This window comes from Corella eumyota, chromosome 2, assembly GCF_963082875.1.
Source record: "Corella eumyota chromosome 2, kaCorEumy4.1, whole genome shotgun sequence".
Classification (NCBI taxonomy): Eukaryota; Metazoa; Chordata; class Ascidiacea; order Phlebobranchia; family Corellidae; genus Corella; species Corella eumyota.
In genome coordinates, this window is record NC_137491.1 from 1193475 (window position 1) to 1212776 (window position 19302).

Genomic DNA, 19302 nt, shown 5'->3' on the forward strand with positions numbered 1-19302 from the left:
TTACTTTTTGTGGGCACTATCTTTATTATTTGTTAACCTAATAGTCATATATTGGTTTGTCTTTTGAATAACAACTGCATATTATTAAGTTTTAATAATATTTAACATATTAACATATTTTAAATCTATTTTACTGAAGTTGGTGGTAACAGTCTTAAAACTATATTTTTTTAGCAAACTTGACCTAAGGTTTTTCCTTAAAAATTTTGGTTATGTTACCTCTACTAATATATATTATAAGCCAGTCCACAAGAATAACTAAATGGCATACTCCATACTATTTCATTATTCAGTAATTGTTTAATAATATATTTGCTAGTACACTTTGTTTTGAAGCTTATTATAATTACAAATCAACACATGGTTTTGCGTGCAAACGAAATTTTATTAAAAATGCCACGATTTGTCATTGAAAAGAAAAAAATTTGCTGATTTTAAATTGGATTACGTTTTCTTCTGAACATTGGCATTCCATGGTAGTTTAAATTCACTAAAAATATAAAACAAGTTAGTTAGTATTTAACATTTAAAAATTCAAGTCGGAAAACTAAAAAAAATGTGCAAAAAAGTTGACTTTATGGTCTAAACATAGAGTAACATCCGTTACCCTGACCCAGTCTAGATTTGACTTTTACAGTTTGGAATATTATAGATTATTATTGCCAAATGATTAAACTGCTGATTAAATGCTGGCTCAGCAGGAGTTTATACGGTTTATAGCGCCTTACTTAGGGGGGCTACAGCATGGGAGCAGTGAGTATTGAACCCAGGACCTTTTGTAGTGTAGCAAGTGTTCTAACCACTACACCACGCTGCCAGTTACATGCAAATTTTAAACTTCTGTTTATCAACTAACCTCTGTGTTAGACTTGGAATTGAATAACCAAAACAGTTTATTGGAAAATCTTCTTTGATTTCAACTTTGTCAACTAAAAGTAAAAAAAATAAAATTTCAACTCAAAATATTACTGTACAAAGTATAACCCTTGTAACCATAACCCATAAAGTGAATTAGTTAAAAAAACTAATTGAATATTGTGGGTTAAAAAACAAAAATAACACACTAGTTTTTATGACATCATAATCAACTTACTGTCGTATAAAGTAGGTAGAAAAGATTCTAGAAATCCACTTTCCTGCTGTTCTTTGTTTAAAAGATTTTGTCGAAGTTTTTCGTTGTAGCGAAATTCTCGAATCCGTTGTATGTCCCACCTAGTGGTTAAATAAATAAATTTATTTTTTTACAAAATTTTTTTTTTATATTTGATTTTTTTACCTTTTCCGTCTTTTTTCATTTAGTTCAAACTTGGTATGTCTCTTTGTATAAGTATCATCTGTTGTGTCCTAAAGATAAAAAGAAAAAACTTTTAATATTAATGAATTTTTTTTATATATTTTTTTATCCTTGATGTGGGAAAGTCGAATGCACGACTTCAACATAGAGTAACATGCTGGCTCAGCAGGAGTTCATACCGTTTATAACGTCGTACTCAAGGGCGTTACAGCATGGGAGTAGTAAGGATTAAACCCACGACCTCATGGTGGTGTAGCAAGTGTTCTTACCACTACACTACGCGGTTAAAATTAGTTAATTACATTTTACCTAAAAATTGTTAATTACCTCAATTCTACTCGTTGATGGGTCTATGGTGTTTTCAACATTTGTTTTTATTTCATTCAACCTCCATGTTGGAACTATTAACAAAACATTTTAAATTAAATATTAATTTTAAAAATTTAAAGCTAAAACAGGGTATCTATAGAATATACTGGATTAAATAAACTCAATGACCCATCTTTAAACCCTAAGCCATTTTACATTCTTTAGAAGTAGTGCCAAAAAAATACTGCTACTGTCAGAAAACATATTTTTTATTAAAGATCATTTTTGTGAAGAAGCAAGGTTAATAAATAACAGAAATAATGATTTACTTACTTAACATACTGTCCTTGCTTTTAACATCATTCCATTCAACCATTATAGGAAAGTTGTTGATATTATGGAATAAATGTTCACGATGGTAAGGGTGGGGGGTTCGCAGTAATAATTTCTTAACTTCAGCCTTTTTTGCTGTTTTAGTTTCAGGTTTATCTGCGAAATATTTAAGTTCTTATTCCTAGTAGCAAAATTAAATTACAAAAGAATGAATTAAACCATAAAACTAACCGGCAGCGTGGTGTAGTGGTAAGAACACTTGCTACACCACCATGAGGTCATGGGTTCAATCGCCACTGATCTCATGCTGTAGCATCCTTGAGTAAAGTGCTATAAACGGTACGAACTCCTGCTGAGCTATAGCACTTAATCAGCAGCATAATTATCGGGCAACTATAATTAATAATATCCCAAACTGCTAAAGGAAACTCGAGACTGGGTCGGGTAACAGTTGTTATTCTATGTTTAAGTCGCGCATTCGACTTTCCCACATCGAGGATAAAGATATATATAAAAAAAAAACTGTGTTTTTAACTGGTCCATTATAATATTTATTTCTTCTTAATGCTATCAGAACTAGTGCAACAAAAACTAATTTTTAATTTAAAATTAATTTAATGTAAATTATTTCTTGGTTGATTTTTTTACCTGCTACAACCGGTTGTACTATAACCTCTTCATTTAAATCAGTTGCAACTTTAACACTATCAGCAGAGGAGGAGTTGAGGTCACTGTTATTTGCCATCATTATAAGTTGTGTAATTTCTGCTGCCATGACGGTGCAGTGCGGACATCGTTCGCAGATCTTAAGTCCTAGGTTCGAATCCAGGCTAGTACCATCTTTAGTTATTAATGGATTGGTGAATGACGATATTAACTCGTTTTGGCATCGTTCGATAAATGATATCGGCACCGGAATGTGGTTTTGTCCACTAGGGGACTTGATGGGTGAAAATAAACTGATATTTTTTGATGAGTCGTTAGTTTTATCGGGGTTCTCATTTCGTGATTTTTTCCGCTTTTTCGATGGTTTTGAAACAGGGGTGGAACAATTGTCTACATTTTGGGGTAAATTTATGGGTTTTAATCCAGGGTCAATAGTTTTTTGAGTTCCCCTTGATAAGCCAAGGTCAGTGGTCATTTGGAGGTCATCAAATCTAATAAAAAATATTTTTTAAACCAAAAAATTATAAATCATTTTTTACATTTAAAAAAAAAAGTTTTTGTTTACGTTTTTTTCTCATTATTTTGTTGTTCACTTGTTGCATCTAAAAGAGCGTTTATAGGATCGAGAGAATTTCGTCGTGACAACGAGATTCTTCTTCCCATTCTATCCATTCGACTCTTCAACTGAAATTAAAACAAGGTTGCTAAAATTAAATACATCCAATATACTAGTAGTGGTAAGAACACTTAAATTCTCACTGCTCTCATGCTGTAGCGCCCTTGAGTAAGGCACTATAAACGGTACGAACTCCTGCTGAGCCAGCACTTAATCAGCAGAATAATTATCGGGCAATTATAATCTATATAATATCCCTAACTGCCACAGGCAACTCAAGACTGGGTCGGAGTAACTGATGTTGCTCTATGTTTAAGTCGCGCATTCGATCTCCCCACATCGAGGATAAAGATATATACAAAAAAAAATACAGCCTTCGTGGCTACTCTAATTTAGTCAAACGTTACTAATTATTTAGTTTTGTGTGTAACTATTTTTTAAACACTTACAGCTTGATTAGTTGTTTTCAGTTTAAGAATTTCTTTGTCTCTTAGTTTTAATAAATCTTGTTGTCGTCCAATCAATGAAACCTGTGAAACAATAACACTATAAATATTAAGTTAACAAAAACTACTTTAAAATTGACCAGTTTGTAAACAACATGTTTTTAATGAACTGGTTTAAATATTGTACTTTGTTAAAATAACCACACAATACCACAGAAATCTGGGGTTTGAATCCCACTGCTGTTATGACAATTGCTACAATAATCCTGTTTAAAAAAAGAACAACAGCGGTACCTATATTATATATAGGATAAGAGGGATCGCATGAAAAAATGGATCCCTTGAATTAATGGATTAATGCTGTTTATTTTATGGGGACCTAACCAACTAAATAAAACACAACTTAAGAGAGAATAAATTAAAATAAAGAATAAACATAATAAACCTGTAACATCATAAGTTGTTTTATTCTCTCTAACTCCCCTTCTTCATTATTCTCAACTTTAGTTGTATCCATCGCTTCTGGTTTAATCTCATTTTGCTCCAAATCTTTCGTCATTATCCCAAAAATGTTTTTATCCGACTCATCGGTTTTATTATGAGTCGGTATCTCACAATTTTCGAATGTTTCCGGTGATTTTTTGACCTCGTTTTGCACAAAGTTGTCGTTTGGTACAGTGTTCGTTACAGAAACATAATTAAATTTATCGAAACTCGCTGATACAGTGGATTTATCCTCGATTTTTAGTTTATTACTCATTGAAATGTGTTTTTTTGGTTCAACGACAGAAGTTAATGGTGCACCCGACATACCAGCTCTAATCCTAGGCATTGGCTTTGTTGCCATTGTTTAAATCACAATAAACATCATTGTTCTCCTAAAATCTGGTTTTAGAAGCAAACAATTTAAACAACTTGTGGATTTTATTTAAATGTTGTTAATTTGGTGGTCTTATAATAAAGTGTTTTGTTTTTAAACGTAATAGTCAGGATAGTTAAATCGGAAATCAATTTACAATATTACGCACGAAGTCACGTGACCAAAACTAGTTTTGCTACAAAATTTATTAACAAAAAACGAAAATAAAAACAAATTGATTTTTAAACTAACAAATACTTAAAGATGCAGGTTGTTGATTAAACATTTTAAGAGTTAAATTTAAGATTACAATTTCTAAATTTTTGGTTGCGCAATTTAAAAGATTTTGTAAACCGAATACACCTAAAATAAAATAACTATTTAGAGAAAAAATACTTAACAAATAAAAAACTAAGAATTAAGAACGTTAAGGACAATAATTTTAACGCTAAACTTGGTTTAAAATGTTATTTATGTTCGCAAAAAAGAAAGAAATTGAAATTTTTGAAGAAAAAAAATGTGGGTTTCGTGTAAAATACGGATCATTTTTATGGACGGCGGAAATTTTTTAGTGTGACGTCATTTTTTTTGATTTTTTTAAATGTTATTTTAAAGTCAAAACAACTTCTTTTTTGCAAAAAAAATTTTAATTAAAATTAAGCAATTTAATTATACTTAAATAGTGTAAAAAAAATTTAAGACTACAAAATTTAACGCTTGCTCAATCAAAAACTAATCGGCAGCTTCATCCTTTGTTAATTATAATTAAGAATATTTTTTAACAGCCAAAGTCAACTGAAGCTTGCGTCAGGATTAAATATGTTACTTTAAGTTAAGGTCAGTAAGTTGCATCTCCCACATCGAGGATAAATAAAAACATAAAAGGAATGATGGTGTAAAAATAATTAACTTTAACGTGATTAACACAGAAGAAAAACACGTTTATTTACATTAAAGTCCTTGAAATATAATTGCAAGAAGATAAGTTAATTAATAAACTAAATATTACGCATATATTTTAATTAAGTATAATGCGGTTTATGTTTTGAATAGTAGCAGTGTTTTGATTTTGTTCGAGTTGATTTTTTAGCATTTTTTTGGTTTGGTATCTCCCTCTCAGACTTTAAAACTAAATGCCCAGACAGCCAGATACGTAATTTATCGTTAAAATAATATTTTTTATTTACCCTAGTTTAATTGAACCGGCAGCGTGGTGTAGTGGTAAGAACACTTGTTACACCACCATAAGCTTGTGGGTTTAATCCTCACTGCTCTTATGCTGTACAGCTGTAGCGCCCTTGAGTAAGGTGCTATAAACAGTACGAACTCCTGCTGAGCCAGCATTTAATCAGGTGCACAATTATTGAGCAATTATAATCTATAATATATCAAACTGCCACAGGCAACTCGAGGCTGGGTCGGAGTAACTTATGTTACTCTACGTTTAAGTTGTGCATTTGACTTTCCCACATTGAGGATAAAGATATATACTAAAAAAAAAAAAAAAAAAACTTTAAAACGGCATGCCTGAAAACGCAATTTTCTCGCCAAAATAACATTTTCGATTAACCATAGTTTAATAACTTTTTAACTTTGAAAAATGCCTTAATTTTTAATGAAAAGTTTACCTTTCAGTCCTGGAAAATATTGTTTTTAAAAGTCATTATTTTTGGTATAACCAGATGTTTTTAAAACTTTTTATGTTACCAGTTTAATTCTATAATTGATTTAATATACTATTACATAAAGCGAGATTAAATATTCAATAACTGAGTAGACAATTTTCTTTAAAGTTTTAAAAAACTTTATAAAAATGGCCAACATTGTACCCCATGAGGTTAAAATAAAATCTCAAACTTCCATTGATATTAACCCAGTTTCACTTTATCAAGCTGGACAAGACACTGTTCAAGATATTGCTCAAAAAGCACAGGAAATTTTCCATGCTTTAAAACTGACGCAGTTGCCGCTGGGGACGGCACAAGGTCTGAGAAATGCAAAAAACTGTGTTTCAAAATTACAAGAGTTACTTTCAGTTATGGAAAACCTTTTTAAAAAATTGCGAGTCATTTATAACGAGTGTCAAAAAAAGAGCTCGGACCACACAAGCAATGGTTTAATTATTCCGTACACTGACCTCACAACGAGTGAATTGTTTGATAAAGATTCGATTGTCAACTCACAGAAGATTCAATTGTTACAAAAGAGAAAAAGCGATTTAGAAAATCAAGTTCGCGAGAAAAATCAAGAACTTGAAAAAATAATTATTCTAATGACCGAACTTCTTTGGAATATTAATTCTAGTTTGTCATGCATGACTTGACAACAATATTAAAAATTATTTTATCCTCAATTTGACTTGTATATATATTTTTTAAAACGACAAAGGTTTAACTTTAATATAACGCATTTTGAAATGTGTTTTTTGTTAGTTGTAAAATGTATCAGTAAAATAATTTTCTTTTTGTTTAGTTGTTTTAGGACCAACTTACTTCTAAAATACTTCTATGATAATTAGTATAATTTTTTTACGAATTTTTTTAATTTTTAGTTAAACTAACTGTTTTTTTTATTTGTTTAGAAACTGCCTAAAACCTAAACTGAATATTGTATAAATTAATGCTCAAGATTACGAACATTTGGAAACATTTAAGAAGATTTTAGGAGGGTTTAAAAAAAATTTTAACATCTTTTAAACATTGCTATTGCTATCTAAAGTGTAAATTAAATTAAAATTAAAAATCTTCCTAAAAAAATTGTTAAAAATGCCGTTTAAAAGATTGTTAAACATTCTTTTAAACAATACAAAAACAATTGAATGGTTATCAGAAACTAGAATGGTTCGACGAGCTGCGCAGATCAGCGTTGGAGCGTATAACAAGTTTTTATCCTCTTCTATGACATCATCAATTAAAATCGAGGATAAACTAAAAGAATCGGTCAAGCGAATATCGACGCAGGAGCCAAAAACAAAAAATGGATTTTATTCAAATTTTCAAGAAGAATTAGCAAAAGAACATAAAAAAATGAAATCAGAAGGAAAATTATAAAACTTTTGTTTTTTATTATTTATGAATTTTTATTTTTTTAAAATAGAATTGTATTAGTTTTAATGTAAGAGGCATATTTATTGAGTTAATTTTTTTGTTGTTTATTTTCAATTATATATAGCCATTTATTTTTTTTTTGTCCTTTTTACAGTAACGCTTAAAGCAACTTTATAAATAATATTTTTAAATTATCATTTACGTATTTTTAACTTCAAAACTAAAAAACAATTATTTTTAAAATATTTATTTATTTAAAAAATGTTTGAGGTTTTTGATGACCTAAAATTTCTAATATTAAATCTATAAATTATTGTTTTAAGATAAAAATGTTAAAAGTTTAGAAATAAAGATGAATCGATCGATATTTTTAACTTTTACACAAGCCACAAGATGTCCTCAGCATTTAAATAAAAGTAAGTTTTGTTTGTTTATCCTCAATGTGGAATTAAAAATGCTACTTTTTTATATAATAAAACTGAACTTATTTATTGATCACACAAAACCTAGTTAACAAATGGGGTAAAGTTATGCAAGTTATTTAAAAAGTTTTATTTGTGATTATTGTGTCTATTTGTCGTTCTTGCAAATATGTTTTTTTGTATATATTTTTATCCTCGATGTGGGTAAGTCGAATGCGCGACTTGAACATAGAGTAACATCAGTTACTCCGTCCCTGTCTCGAGTTGCCTGTGGCAGTTTGGGATATTATAGATTAAAATTGCCCGATAATTATGCTGCTGATTAAGTGCTGGCTCAGCAGGGATTCACACCGTTTATAGCGCCTTGCTCAAGGGCGCTACAGCATGAGATCAATGGGATTGAACCCACGACCTTATGTGTGGTGTAACAAGTTTTCTTACTACTACACCACGCTGCCGGTAAATGTTGATTGTTGAAAATTAATATTATAGTTCCAATTTTGTAAAAAAAACAAAATCTCAGTCTAACTAAAAAAAAAGCTTTTTAATAAATTAACTATTTGAAATCTAAACCTTTTCATGAAAAAAACACAAAATGTATGAAAGGCTTTAATGATTAGTTGTATTTATGTTTAACAGAATATCTGCTCCAATACAAACCAATAACAACGTCGATATTACAAGCAAGAGGGATGGCTGATACCTACAAAGAAAAACTAAGGAGAAAGGAAATCGAAAATACAAGTAAAACTTTATATTTTTGTTATGTTTATTTTATACTTGATATGAAAAGGCTTACTTTACAGCCTTAACGTGGTGTAACATTTGTCACCTTGACCCAGTCCCTAATGATAATAAATGCTAGATAATGAATCTGCTAGTTGGTTTTGACTCGGTAGAAGTTTAAACAACTTATATCATATTTAAATCCTACTTAAGGGTGCAACAGCATGAAAACAGTGGGGATTAAACTTTAAAAAATAAAGTTTCTGCATTAAAATCTAAAACCGGCAGCTGGTGTAGAAACTAGCAGTGCCGTGTAGTGGTGAGAACACTTGCTACACTACTTGAGGTCCTGGGTTTGATCCCCACTGCTTTCATGCTGTAGCGCACTTGAGTAAGTCGCTATAAACGATATAAACTCTTGCTGAGCCAGCACCTGATAAGCAGCTCAATTATTGGGCAGTTATAATCTATGTTATCTCAAACTGACAAAGGCAACACGAAACTGGGTTAGGGTAACTGATTTTACCCTATGTTTAGGTTGTGCAATGTGCAGTCGACCTTACATATCTAAGATAAAGATATTTTTCGCACTTAAAATTCACAATGTTTTTAGGCTATACTAAATATTTCAAAAAAAGTCGACAATATGCTGCAGCTAACTACAAAGAATGGAGATACCCACGAGGTCTTAATAACAGAGCAGTTGATGCCTCTTGCTCTAGTAAGTATGATGTCATAATGTAACAATTATGATGCCGGTGGTTATATATTCTGTTGGAAAGTCTTATTTAAAATATCACAATTAAAATTGTTTTGTTTTAGTCCATGTTTATGACCAAACAATAAGGGAAGAAAAGAGATTGAAACAAATGTTGAAGCAACCACGTAAAGAAATTGGACACACATTATCTATGATGAGATAGTAATAATTTTTTTTGCTTTAAAATTTAATTTTTACGTTTTTAAGATTAATTTATTCTCGATGTGAAAAGGTTGAGTAAAGTAACATTTGTTACCCCGACCAAGTCTTAAATTAACTTTAGCAGTTTGATATTATTAAGAACCGGCAGCGTGGTGTAGTAGTCAGTACACCATCTACACTACATAAGGTCGTGGGTTTAATCCCCACTGTTTTTATGCTTTAGTGTCCTTTAGTAAGGTGCTATAAACAATATAAACTCCTGCTGGGCCAGCACTTAATCAACAGCTTAATTATTAAACAACTATAATTAATATTAGTCAAAACTGCCAAAGGTAACTCGAGACTAGGTTAGAGTAACGATTGTTACTCTATGTTTATGTTGTAAAGTTGACCTTCCGAGATCAAGGATAAAGCTATATAAAAAAAAATCATGTTTTGTTGTTGGGGCTCAAAAAAGTTTATAAACACCAAATATTGGGCTTTACTTTAAAATGATACCGCATTGAAGCATATGGAATCAAACCCTGAACTTAATTTAGTAGAGCCGTGTGTTCTAAAAGTATTTTAATCAATGTTTGTAATTTTAAATTTATTTATTTTTATACCAGCTTAAAAATAATTAACGTTAAATTAATTAGGATATTAACTTCACTTTCTTACATCAAGAAATAAATCTAAATTTGTTAAATTTCAGTTACAGGCAAATTAAGAAACACGTTCCAAATTTCCACAGACAACGATTTCCACCTCAGGCTCACGATATTTATGTTGAAACCCACAATTTACTCAATACTGAAAAGTAAGATTTTTTTCAAAGTGTGTGGCTTTAACACTTTTCAAAGTGTGTGGCTTTTTTTAAGTGTGTGGCTTTAACACTTTTTAAAGTATGTGACTTTAACACTTTTTAAAGTGTGTGAATTTTTTAATGTGTGTGGCTTTGACACTTTTTAAAGTATGTGACTTTTTTAAAGTGTGTGGCTTTAACTTTAGACCATTTTTAGATTTTCTGTGTGACATTTTTAAAATAAAACACGCAAAATGTTTTACTGAAAAAATCACATTAAAAAGTATAATCCCTATTTTTAATAAATTGTGTTGACAGAACCCTATTTTTAAACCAAAGTTTCAAACTAAGATTGCATACTTACTTTACCACCAAAATTTAAAAAAATTAAAACATATTCTTACAACAATATATACTTGAATATAAAACCAGGCCGTATCACCCAGAGCCATCTGTTTAATTTAGAAACTTGTTTATTATTGGACTTTTAAATTTTAAAATTATTTCATTTGTTTGTTTGTAGTTGGACAATGGTAAAAAAGAAAGAGACCCAAGAAAAACTTTATCAATTAGTCACAGAGCATGCTTATCCAGTAAGTTAATATATATCCTTATTCTTTATGTTAAAAGGTCAACTTAACAACCCAAACAAAGAGTAACATCAGTTACCCTGACCCAGTCTCAAGTTGCCTGTGGCAGTTTGGGATATTATAGATTATAATTGCCCGATAATTAAGCTGTGAATTAAGGATTGGCTTAGCAGAAGTTTATACCGTTTGTGGGGATTAAACCAAAGACCTCATGTAGAAACCCCAAGTGTTCTGTCCACTACTCCATGCTGTTTGTTTTATTTTTTCTGTTTTCCAGAATTTCTGAGGTGCTTTAAATTTTTGTTTTTTGTTTTAAGGAAATGATTGAGGGCCTGGAGGGAAAAACCCTAAAGTGGAAATTTATCGAATCAATCGAGGCCCCCCGTGTGACACAAATGTTGGTTGCTCCGTTGATTGAGGAAAACAATTTATTTGCTCAAGTCACCGTCAGATTTCATTCTAAACAGGTAATCTCAAGATTTAAGATTAAAAAAAGGTTTAAAAAAAAATTAAAAAATGACAATAATTACAAATAAAAACTAAAAAAAAAAATTAATATTAAATTATAAAAAAATTAAAAAACTAATTTTATTTACTTAAAAAATATATAAGAAAACAATTTTAATATTTGTTTAAAAAAAAAATTTTAAATAAAGTTAAACTTTAAAAATTTATTTAACCATACACCATGCAAAAAAAATTTAAATCAATTAAAAGATTAGTAAAATGTTAAAATTATTTTTACTTTTTAGACCCTTGCAGTTTATGATCGATACGGTCGATTAATGTATGGCGCCCCCGACAGTCCACGTAATGTTCTCGATTACGTTGTGTTTGAGCGCCACCTAGTAAACCCCTATGGGGTATGGAGGATTCATGGGAAAGTCCCTACTGATGTATATGAAAAGGAACCCATTGTGCAGGTATATTTTTTATTTTTTTAAATTTTGTAAATTGTTTATTTTTTTCTGTTTTTTTGGGGCATTTTGCAAATCTGTAAACTTGGTTTCTTGTAAAAGTTTAAACAATTTGTTAAATATATTAATTTGCAAAAATGACTAGGGGAATTAAACTAAAGAACTTAGTGAAGAACCGATAACTAAGTGGGTATTGGACCCCTAATATTAATGGGAGCTTTTAAAATCTTCAACTCTAGTAGAAATTAAACCAAAGTTCTATAAAGCTGAAATCCTACTCTTTTTTCCACTTTTTTTTTTAGATATTGCCATATTTTTTAGAATTTAAATCCGGTTTATTTTATGGGATGTTGTTTATATTTAGACCAAAGCAATTATCCAGCCTCATGAATTGGTTAAAGAAGCTACAGAGTGGAGAACAGAAGAAAAGAAAATAAATCCGTATATTTACTACCCACAACGCCATGTGAGTAACATATTGTTGAGTTAAATTGTGTCACTGTCACATTATTATTTTTTTGTATATATCTTTATCCTTGATGTGGGAAAGTCGAATGCGCGACTTAAACATAGAGTAACATCAGTTACTCCGACCCAGTCTTGAGTTGCCTGTGGCAGTTTGATATATTATAGATTATAATTTCCTGATGATTAAGCTGCTTTTTAAGTGCTGGCTCAGCAGGAGTTTATACCGTTTATAGCGCATTACTCAAGGGCGCTACAGCATGAGATCAGTGGGGATTGAACCCAGAATTTCAAGTAGTGTAGCAAGTGTTGATACTACTACACCATGCTGCTGGTAAAATGTTATTCCTGATCAAGTGTTAAGTTGCCCGTTTTGGTTGTTTTTAATTTTGTGTTGTTGTCCAAATGTTGAAATTGTTTTACGAAGCTGTTTGTGATAACACTGTTGACATCCTTGAGGATAAAACACTTGGCTTCGCCACATAAGACCTAGGGTTCGATCCCCACTGCTTCCATGCTGTTGCACCCTTAATAAGGCGCTATAAACGGTATTAGCAGCATAATTATCGGAAAATTATAATCTATAATATCCCAAACTGCTAAAGTTAACTCGAGACTGTTTAAGTCGTGCATTTAACCTTCTCACATCGAGGATGAATAAATATAGAGAAAACAACACTTATGCTGTTTTTTAACATACCAACAATAGGAATTAATCACAGGATCTAATGGTTAATTAAGCATGTTTTAGTTATTATAGTTTAATTGTTTATTGGCTAAAATAATTTCATTTCAAATTCTTAAAATTCAAAAATTTTTCAAGATTGTTTTAGAAATTTATGAGAAGTTAAAAAGAATTCGTCAAGGTCAAAGATATCACCGCCGGAAAGTTAAAAGACGAATGATTAAAAGAAAATATGCTCCTTTCTTGAAAATCAAGGGTAAAGTCCAGAAGAAGGTTAGAATAAAAAAAGAGAAAATTTTGAAAATGAGAGAAGAAGGAAAATTACCCTACCCACCTAAAGAGAGAGACGAATGAAAAAAGGTAAATTTTAGTTTGTTTAAAAAATTTAAAATTGAACTAAGTTTGGTAAAAAAGTTTTTAAAAAAATATTAAAAACAAAAAATGATTCGTATATTGTTGTTATTTTATTTAAAAAAAAAACTTTATTATTACACACACCACACATGAGGTCGTGGGTTCAATCCCCACTGCTCTCATGCTGTAGCGCCCTTGAGTAAGGCGCTATAAACAGTATAAACTTCTGCTGAGCCAGCACTTAATCAGCAGCATAATTACCGGGCAATTTTAATCTATAATATCCCAAACTATCACAGGCAACTCGAGACTGGGTTGGGGTAACTTATGTTGCTTTATGTTTAAGTCGCGCATTCGACTTTCCCACATTGAGGATAAAGATATATTAAAAAAAAAAAAATTACATAATTTTATTACTTAAAACTATATAAAATTTTTAGTTAATGTTTTTTTTATTTTTTAGATTTTTGGAAATTTTTTTAGTCATGGCATGACCTAAAAGTCATTTAAAAAATGGAAATTCCTTGCTTATTATTTAAAACAAACTAAAAAGTAAAATTCAAATAAAATATATTCTAAAAAGTTTTAAAATCGAAAATCATGACATGCCAACTCTGAAAATGCTGCTACCAATAAATTTGTTAAAACTTTGTTATATTTTTTTGTAAAAATTACCAACAAAAGGGTGTTGGTTTAAACAAGTTTACATTAGTTGAACAACAGTCTTATGAGATACATTTTTAACCCATCCGACCTTTAGCCTACCATTCAACCGCTTGTTGTAATATAGTCTCAACAAAAGCATGCCAATGATAAATTACCCGCGCACCAAAAACAAGAGTTTTTTTAATTAAAACTCTATAAATAAAGATGCATCTTTATTTATATACATTAATCAATAAGCTTTATTGTATTTGTTTTAAAAAAAAAGTATAATGTATTAAACCGGTTATGGGGTTGGATTACGAGCCGTATGGTTTCGCATTCGAGCCTCAGCCTCACCTATGCCACACTATTCACCCCTGAGCTGGCATTTACTGTTAGCTCAAACACACCAAAAGGTTTCTGGTTCGAGCCTCACCAATGCCACACTATTTGCCTTTGAGCCGGGTGTTTACAGATAGCTTAAACACACCAAAAGGTTTCGGGTTTGAGCCTCACCAATGCCACACTATTTGCCTTTGAGCCTGGTGTTTACAGATAGCTTAAACACACCAAAAGGTTTCGGGTTTGAGCCTCACCAATGCCACACTATTTGCCTTTGAGCCTGGTGTTTACAGATAGCTTAAACACACCAAAAGGTTTCGGGTTTGAGCGGCACCAATGCCACACTATTTGCCTTTGAGCCCGGTGTTTACAGATAGCTTAAACACACCAAAAGGTTACGGGTTCAAGCCGCACCAATGCCACACTATTTGCCTTTGAGCCCGGTGTTTACAGTTAGCTTAAACACACCAAAAGGTTTCGGGTTCAAGCCGCACCAATGCCACACTATTTGCCTTTGAGCCCGGTGTTTACAGTTAGCTTAAACACACCAAAAGGTTTCGGGTTCAAGCCGCACCAATGCCACATTATTCGCCCTTAAGCCTGGCGTTTACAGATAGCTTAAACACACCAAAAGGTTTCTGGTTCGAGTCGCACCAATGCCACATAATTCGCCATTAAGCCCGGTGTCAACAGGGCTTAAGTACGTCACTAAATGAAGAGCCAAAAAAACTCAACTTTGGCTTATCGTTGGGCATCACAAAATACCTTGTGACGTCATATTTGTTGGTCCTTTATAATTATTTTTGTTGCGACAACGTTTTCTTGGACTTTTTGGTCGTGATACAAGAGACAGGTCTTAATTTTTTTATAAAGAAAAACGAGTTGTGACCACCAGTTTTAGTGTTTTAAAATTGTTTATTAAATATTAGGCGTACTCGTAAAGTTACACTAAATGAGTAGTACTAAATGTGGAAAGTTCCAGGGTGGGGAAAATACCGAGGCCGTATGTAAACGTTAAAAAAAATAGCTGTATGTTAAAAAGCACGGAATTTTTTTTAACTTTCCCTAGTCTTCCCTTGCGCTTTTTAGTCGATTTTGCATCATATCTTAGCAGTTTAGGTAAATACCGTATTCTTCCCGCATTAAAGTATACAAAAATGCGGTTTCGCCAGCATTTCGCAAATTTTTGTTAAAGAGATGGTTCGATCGTAGAGTTTCTTTTTTAATTATGTTGTAATTTTTCCAACTTGCACGAGGATACCATTATTTTAAAAATTGGTCCAGTAGTTTTTAAGATATCGGGATTTGAAGGTAAATATTGTAAATAGGGAAAGTCTTTACGCTCGCTAGGCATGTGACGCACGACGTCATCATCGTAATATCATATGCTGGCAGACATAGAGAAATAACCTTATTTTGCCTTTTCTGAGCCGTTTGTTGTACCTTTTTTAAAATTTTTTTTTCAGAAAACAAACTTAGCATAAAAAGCAATATTTAGCCATATTAGATAAGACATTTTTTACTTTTAAAGTATTTTTAATTGGGTAGGCCATATTCTCTTTAACGATTACATAGGGTCCCGCACTATTCCATATCCCTTACTTTAGTATTGCCCTACTAAATAAATCTATATTATTATTTTTTTATTTAGAAGCTTATATATAAAAACAACAATATTAAAACATACAAAGTAGCAACGTTATATTGTAAAACCAAATATAACGATCTAATTAATGAAGCAACAACAATAAAACAATAAAAAGAGATTGTTAAAAGTATTTTTAAATAATAAAGTATTTAAAATTTTAGAACTACTGGTACTAATATTTAAGAAAATCATTTTTATTTTGTCAAAATATAAGAAGAAATTTGGATAAATGTAAATATTATTTTTTTGTTGTTGAACCATTTTCGAAATTTTAATTTTTGCGAGGTACTGGACATGCTTAAATAAGAAAGAAAAGCAACAATATTTGAATGGCAGTAACTTATAATCTACATACGTTATAATACAACGTTTCTATGTTTACAGATAGCACAAGTACCGTATATATTTGTTTTAAAAAAAAATCTTAAAAATGGTATTGGTTCAAATAATTAGGGGTTTTATCGAGTATCAAACTTAAGCACTTAATCAGCAGCTTTATTGTCAAACAATTATAATCTATAAAATATCCCAAACTGCCACAGGCAACTCGAGACTGGTCGGAGTAACTGATGTTACCTAATGTTTAAGTCACACATTCGACTTTCCCACAACGAGGATAAAGATATACACAAACAAAAGTGTTGTAATTCAATTTTTTAACTGTGGGTTTTACTAAGGCGGTATTTGTCCATATTAACAAAAACTATTTGAAAACCAAATTTCGAAAATTTGACATTTTACCGAAATTTATTAAAATCCTATTTTTTAACCTAACTTTAGGTAAAAGGATTTAAATTTCGGTTAAATCCGGGAAGTTAAGTTATAAAATATTCTAGAAAATGTTTAGTACTCGGTAAAACAGCGTTTTTGTGTAGAGTGTAATAAAACGACAATCATTTACCCTAAAAGCACTTGTCCATTACCGAAATAGTCACCCAGGAAAACTCAAAATGTTTACAACTTTGGGTTAAAAGATATATAAAAGTTGAACTGAAAATTTAGGAATAAAAAATGTTAAATTTACAAAAAAAAACAAAAAAAATTTGATTTTACAAATAATATTCTTTCTGTGCGGGTAAGTTGTAAACGTTCACAACTTTCGTAGTTTGTCCTCGCTTATATCCGTTTGAGTCGGTGTGAAACTCACGCACTAAATACGACCCCTTGTGGCCGAATCGGTACCTAATCGTGGCGAGGAAAAACAAAAACAAACCGAGAAAGGCGGCAACAGCTACAACTAAAAAAATAAAAAATTTTGATGACGTCATGACGAATATAAAACTAAAGATGACGTCACATCTAACAACATGAATATTTACCAAAATTACTTGATACTTAAATATCGGAATACAAATGAAATCATTGTTTTTAACAAAAGGTAAATATTGTGACGTCATTAACCGAAACACAACGCATTATATGACGTCACTATTCCCAAACTACGTCATTACCTGCTAGAATAGCTGTGCTTGTTGTTCTAGCTGGCACAGGCAGATCTTCGCTTTCTGGAATAAAACTATTGTTCAATATTCGAAATTCTTGTAACAGCGTTTTATTCATTATGACGTCATCCATTATTGCACCTGTAACATATAATTGTAAGGTCATTGTTGTAATTATGACGTCATAGTATGATAAAGAAACCGCTTTGTTTAAAATAGCTTTTTTTATTGTCCTTAAATAGGTGACATTATAGGCCATTGTTGAAATAATCAAATAAATTTTTAAACTTACCCCCGCTTGCTTCTCCAAAATCTTCGTCGTCGATAGCAAAGTTAACCATTTGTGACGTCACAAACAAAATATTATTACGTCTAAGTTTTTATGATTAACAGAAATCTATAGAAAAATCAAATTTAACCAATTTCGTTTTTTTGCTTTTTATGCAAATTTGGTTCAAATATTTTTATATCCGGCATCGTGGTGTAGTGGTCAGAACACTTACTACACTACACCGGGTCCTGGGTTTGATCCCCACTACTTTTATGCTGTATACTTCTATAGAGCCACTAACTGACAAAGGCAACTCGAGACTGAGTCGGGGTAAATAATGTTACTCTATGTTAAGGTCGTAAAGTTGAACTTTCTCACATCGAGTATAAATAAATGTAAGAAAAATATCTGTGTCAACAACTGCCTACTTGTGATAAAAGTAGTAACAATTTTATGAGGTGGTTTTTGGATTAACAATAAATTTTAATTAAATATTACACCAGACCATTTTAAAATGTAAATAACAGTTGAATATGTAGTAAAATATATTTAAAATTACCCACAAGAAAAGATGACTATAAAACTATTTCAAAATATATTTAAAACTCATTAAAAATTAACTTTTATTCCCAAACTTGGTAATTTTTTGCCACTCTATCTCTTCTGTATGTTAACTACAACTACCTTGTTTACTAATGATAAATTGACAACACTATCCGCTTACTAAATTAAATAACAAATGCTTTTATGTGACGTCATAGTTAAGAGCTTTATACCCCTGGGATTAAAGTAAGTGGGTCACGTGAACACCTTTGTATTAAAACACACGTGATTGTGACGTCATATTCGGGAGAATTTGAAAATTGTAAAATGTGTATTTGATATTTTAAACTAATTTAACGCTAAAAATTTTCTAAAATGTTTAGAATATGCCAAATTTGACATTTGTATTTAGTTTTTATTGCACTTTCCTGACACTGTAACATGAATATCCTCAATTAAACGACATTTTTGTCGGTCTAGTTGTCATATGTTGACATTTTAAAAACTAAATAGGTTCTTAGCGAGGCTTTTTTAATATAACTTGTGGATTTGAATGAATTTTTAAAACAAAAAAACTTTTATTCAAAATTTGAATTTTTATTTATTTATCCTCTATGTGGGAAGGCCGACTTTGAAACTTGAACTTTAAAGTAACATCGGTTACCCGGACCTAGTCTTAAGTTAACTTTAGCAGTTATGGATCTAAAAAAGTGACTATCTTCTGTTTAAAACAACGTTAATAACAAGACAAAAAAAAATTTTTTCTGTTAAAACCCCGAATTGTTTTCTATATATTAACCTTTACCATCATTAACTAGAAAAACCACACTTTTTTATATTCAATAAATTGTTTTCCCCCACAAAATCATGCTTTAAAAAATACCCATGGTTAATATTCGAATTAATTTAAATACAATCCCCCTTATTTTAAATGTTATCCTTATCAAACCACCCGCAAAACCACAATAATAAAAAT

General features: G+C 30.9%; 5 protein-coding genes across 5 annotated transcripts; 3 read left to right on the forward strand and 2 right to left on the reverse strand.

Moving 5' to 3' along the window:
• Positions 1-359: 359 nt before the first annotated feature.
• Positions 360-4543, reverse strand: LOC145743152 (uncharacterized). Its single transcript, XM_082561059.1, has 10 exons — positions 4110-4543; positions 3668-3748; positions 3168-3286; positions 2585-3093; positions 1937-2092; positions 1622-1695; positions 1277-1344; positions 1094-1212; positions 857-929; positions 360-490 (listed from the first exon to the last, which is right to left on the reverse strand). The coding sequence occupies exons 1-10, from the start codon at positions 4509-4511 to the stop codon at positions 445-447; spliced, it is 1647 nt and encodes a 548-aa protein (XP_082417185.1). The 5' UTR covers positions 4512-4543; the 3' UTR covers positions 360-444.
• Positions 4544-5460: 917 nt separating this feature from the next.
• LOC145743024 (mediator of RNA polymerase II transcription subunit 30-like) lies at positions 5461-6998 on the forward strand. Its single transcript, XM_082560882.1, has one exon. It carries the CDS (start codon positions 6337-6339, stop codon positions 6844-6846), a length of 510 nt encoding a protein of 169 aa, XP_082417008.1. The 5' UTR covers positions 5461-6336; the 3' UTR covers positions 6847-6998.
• A 111-nt stretch (positions 6999-7109) lies between these two features.
• Positions 7110-7728, forward strand: LOC145743437 (uncharacterized). The gene has a single exon (XM_082561395.1). It carries the CDS (start codon positions 7289-7291, stop codon positions 7571-7573), a length of 285 nt encoding a protein of 94 aa, XP_082417521.1. The 5' UTR covers positions 7110-7288; the 3' UTR covers positions 7574-7728.
• A 167-nt stretch (positions 7729-7895) lies between these two features.
• Positions 7896-14074, forward strand: LOC145743180 (large ribosomal subunit protein mL45-like). Its single transcript, XM_082561090.1, has 11 exons — positions 7896-7986; positions 8632-8736; positions 9332-9439; positions 9541-9640; positions 10335-10439; positions 10948-11017; positions 11332-11481; positions 11767-11937; positions 12296-12397; positions 13220-13441; positions 13899-14074. Exons 1-10 carry the CDS (start codon positions 7923-7925, stop codon positions 13433-13435), a joined length of 1191 nt encoding a protein of 396 aa, XP_082417216.1. The 5' UTR covers positions 7896-7922; the 3' UTR covers positions 13436-13441; positions 13899-14074.
• Positions 14075-16057: 1983 nt separating this feature from the next.
• LOC145742718 (uncharacterized) lies at positions 16058-19244 on the reverse strand. Its single transcript, XM_082560502.1, has 3 exons — positions 17805-19244; positions 17522-17653; positions 16058-17307 (listed from the first exon to the last, which is right to left on the reverse strand). The coding sequence occupies exons 1-3, from the start codon at positions 17851-17853 to the stop codon at positions 17120-17122; spliced, it is 369 nt and encodes a 122-aa protein (XP_082416628.1). The 5' UTR covers positions 17854-19244; the 3' UTR covers positions 16058-17119.
• Positions 19245-19302: the final 58 nt, after the last annotated feature.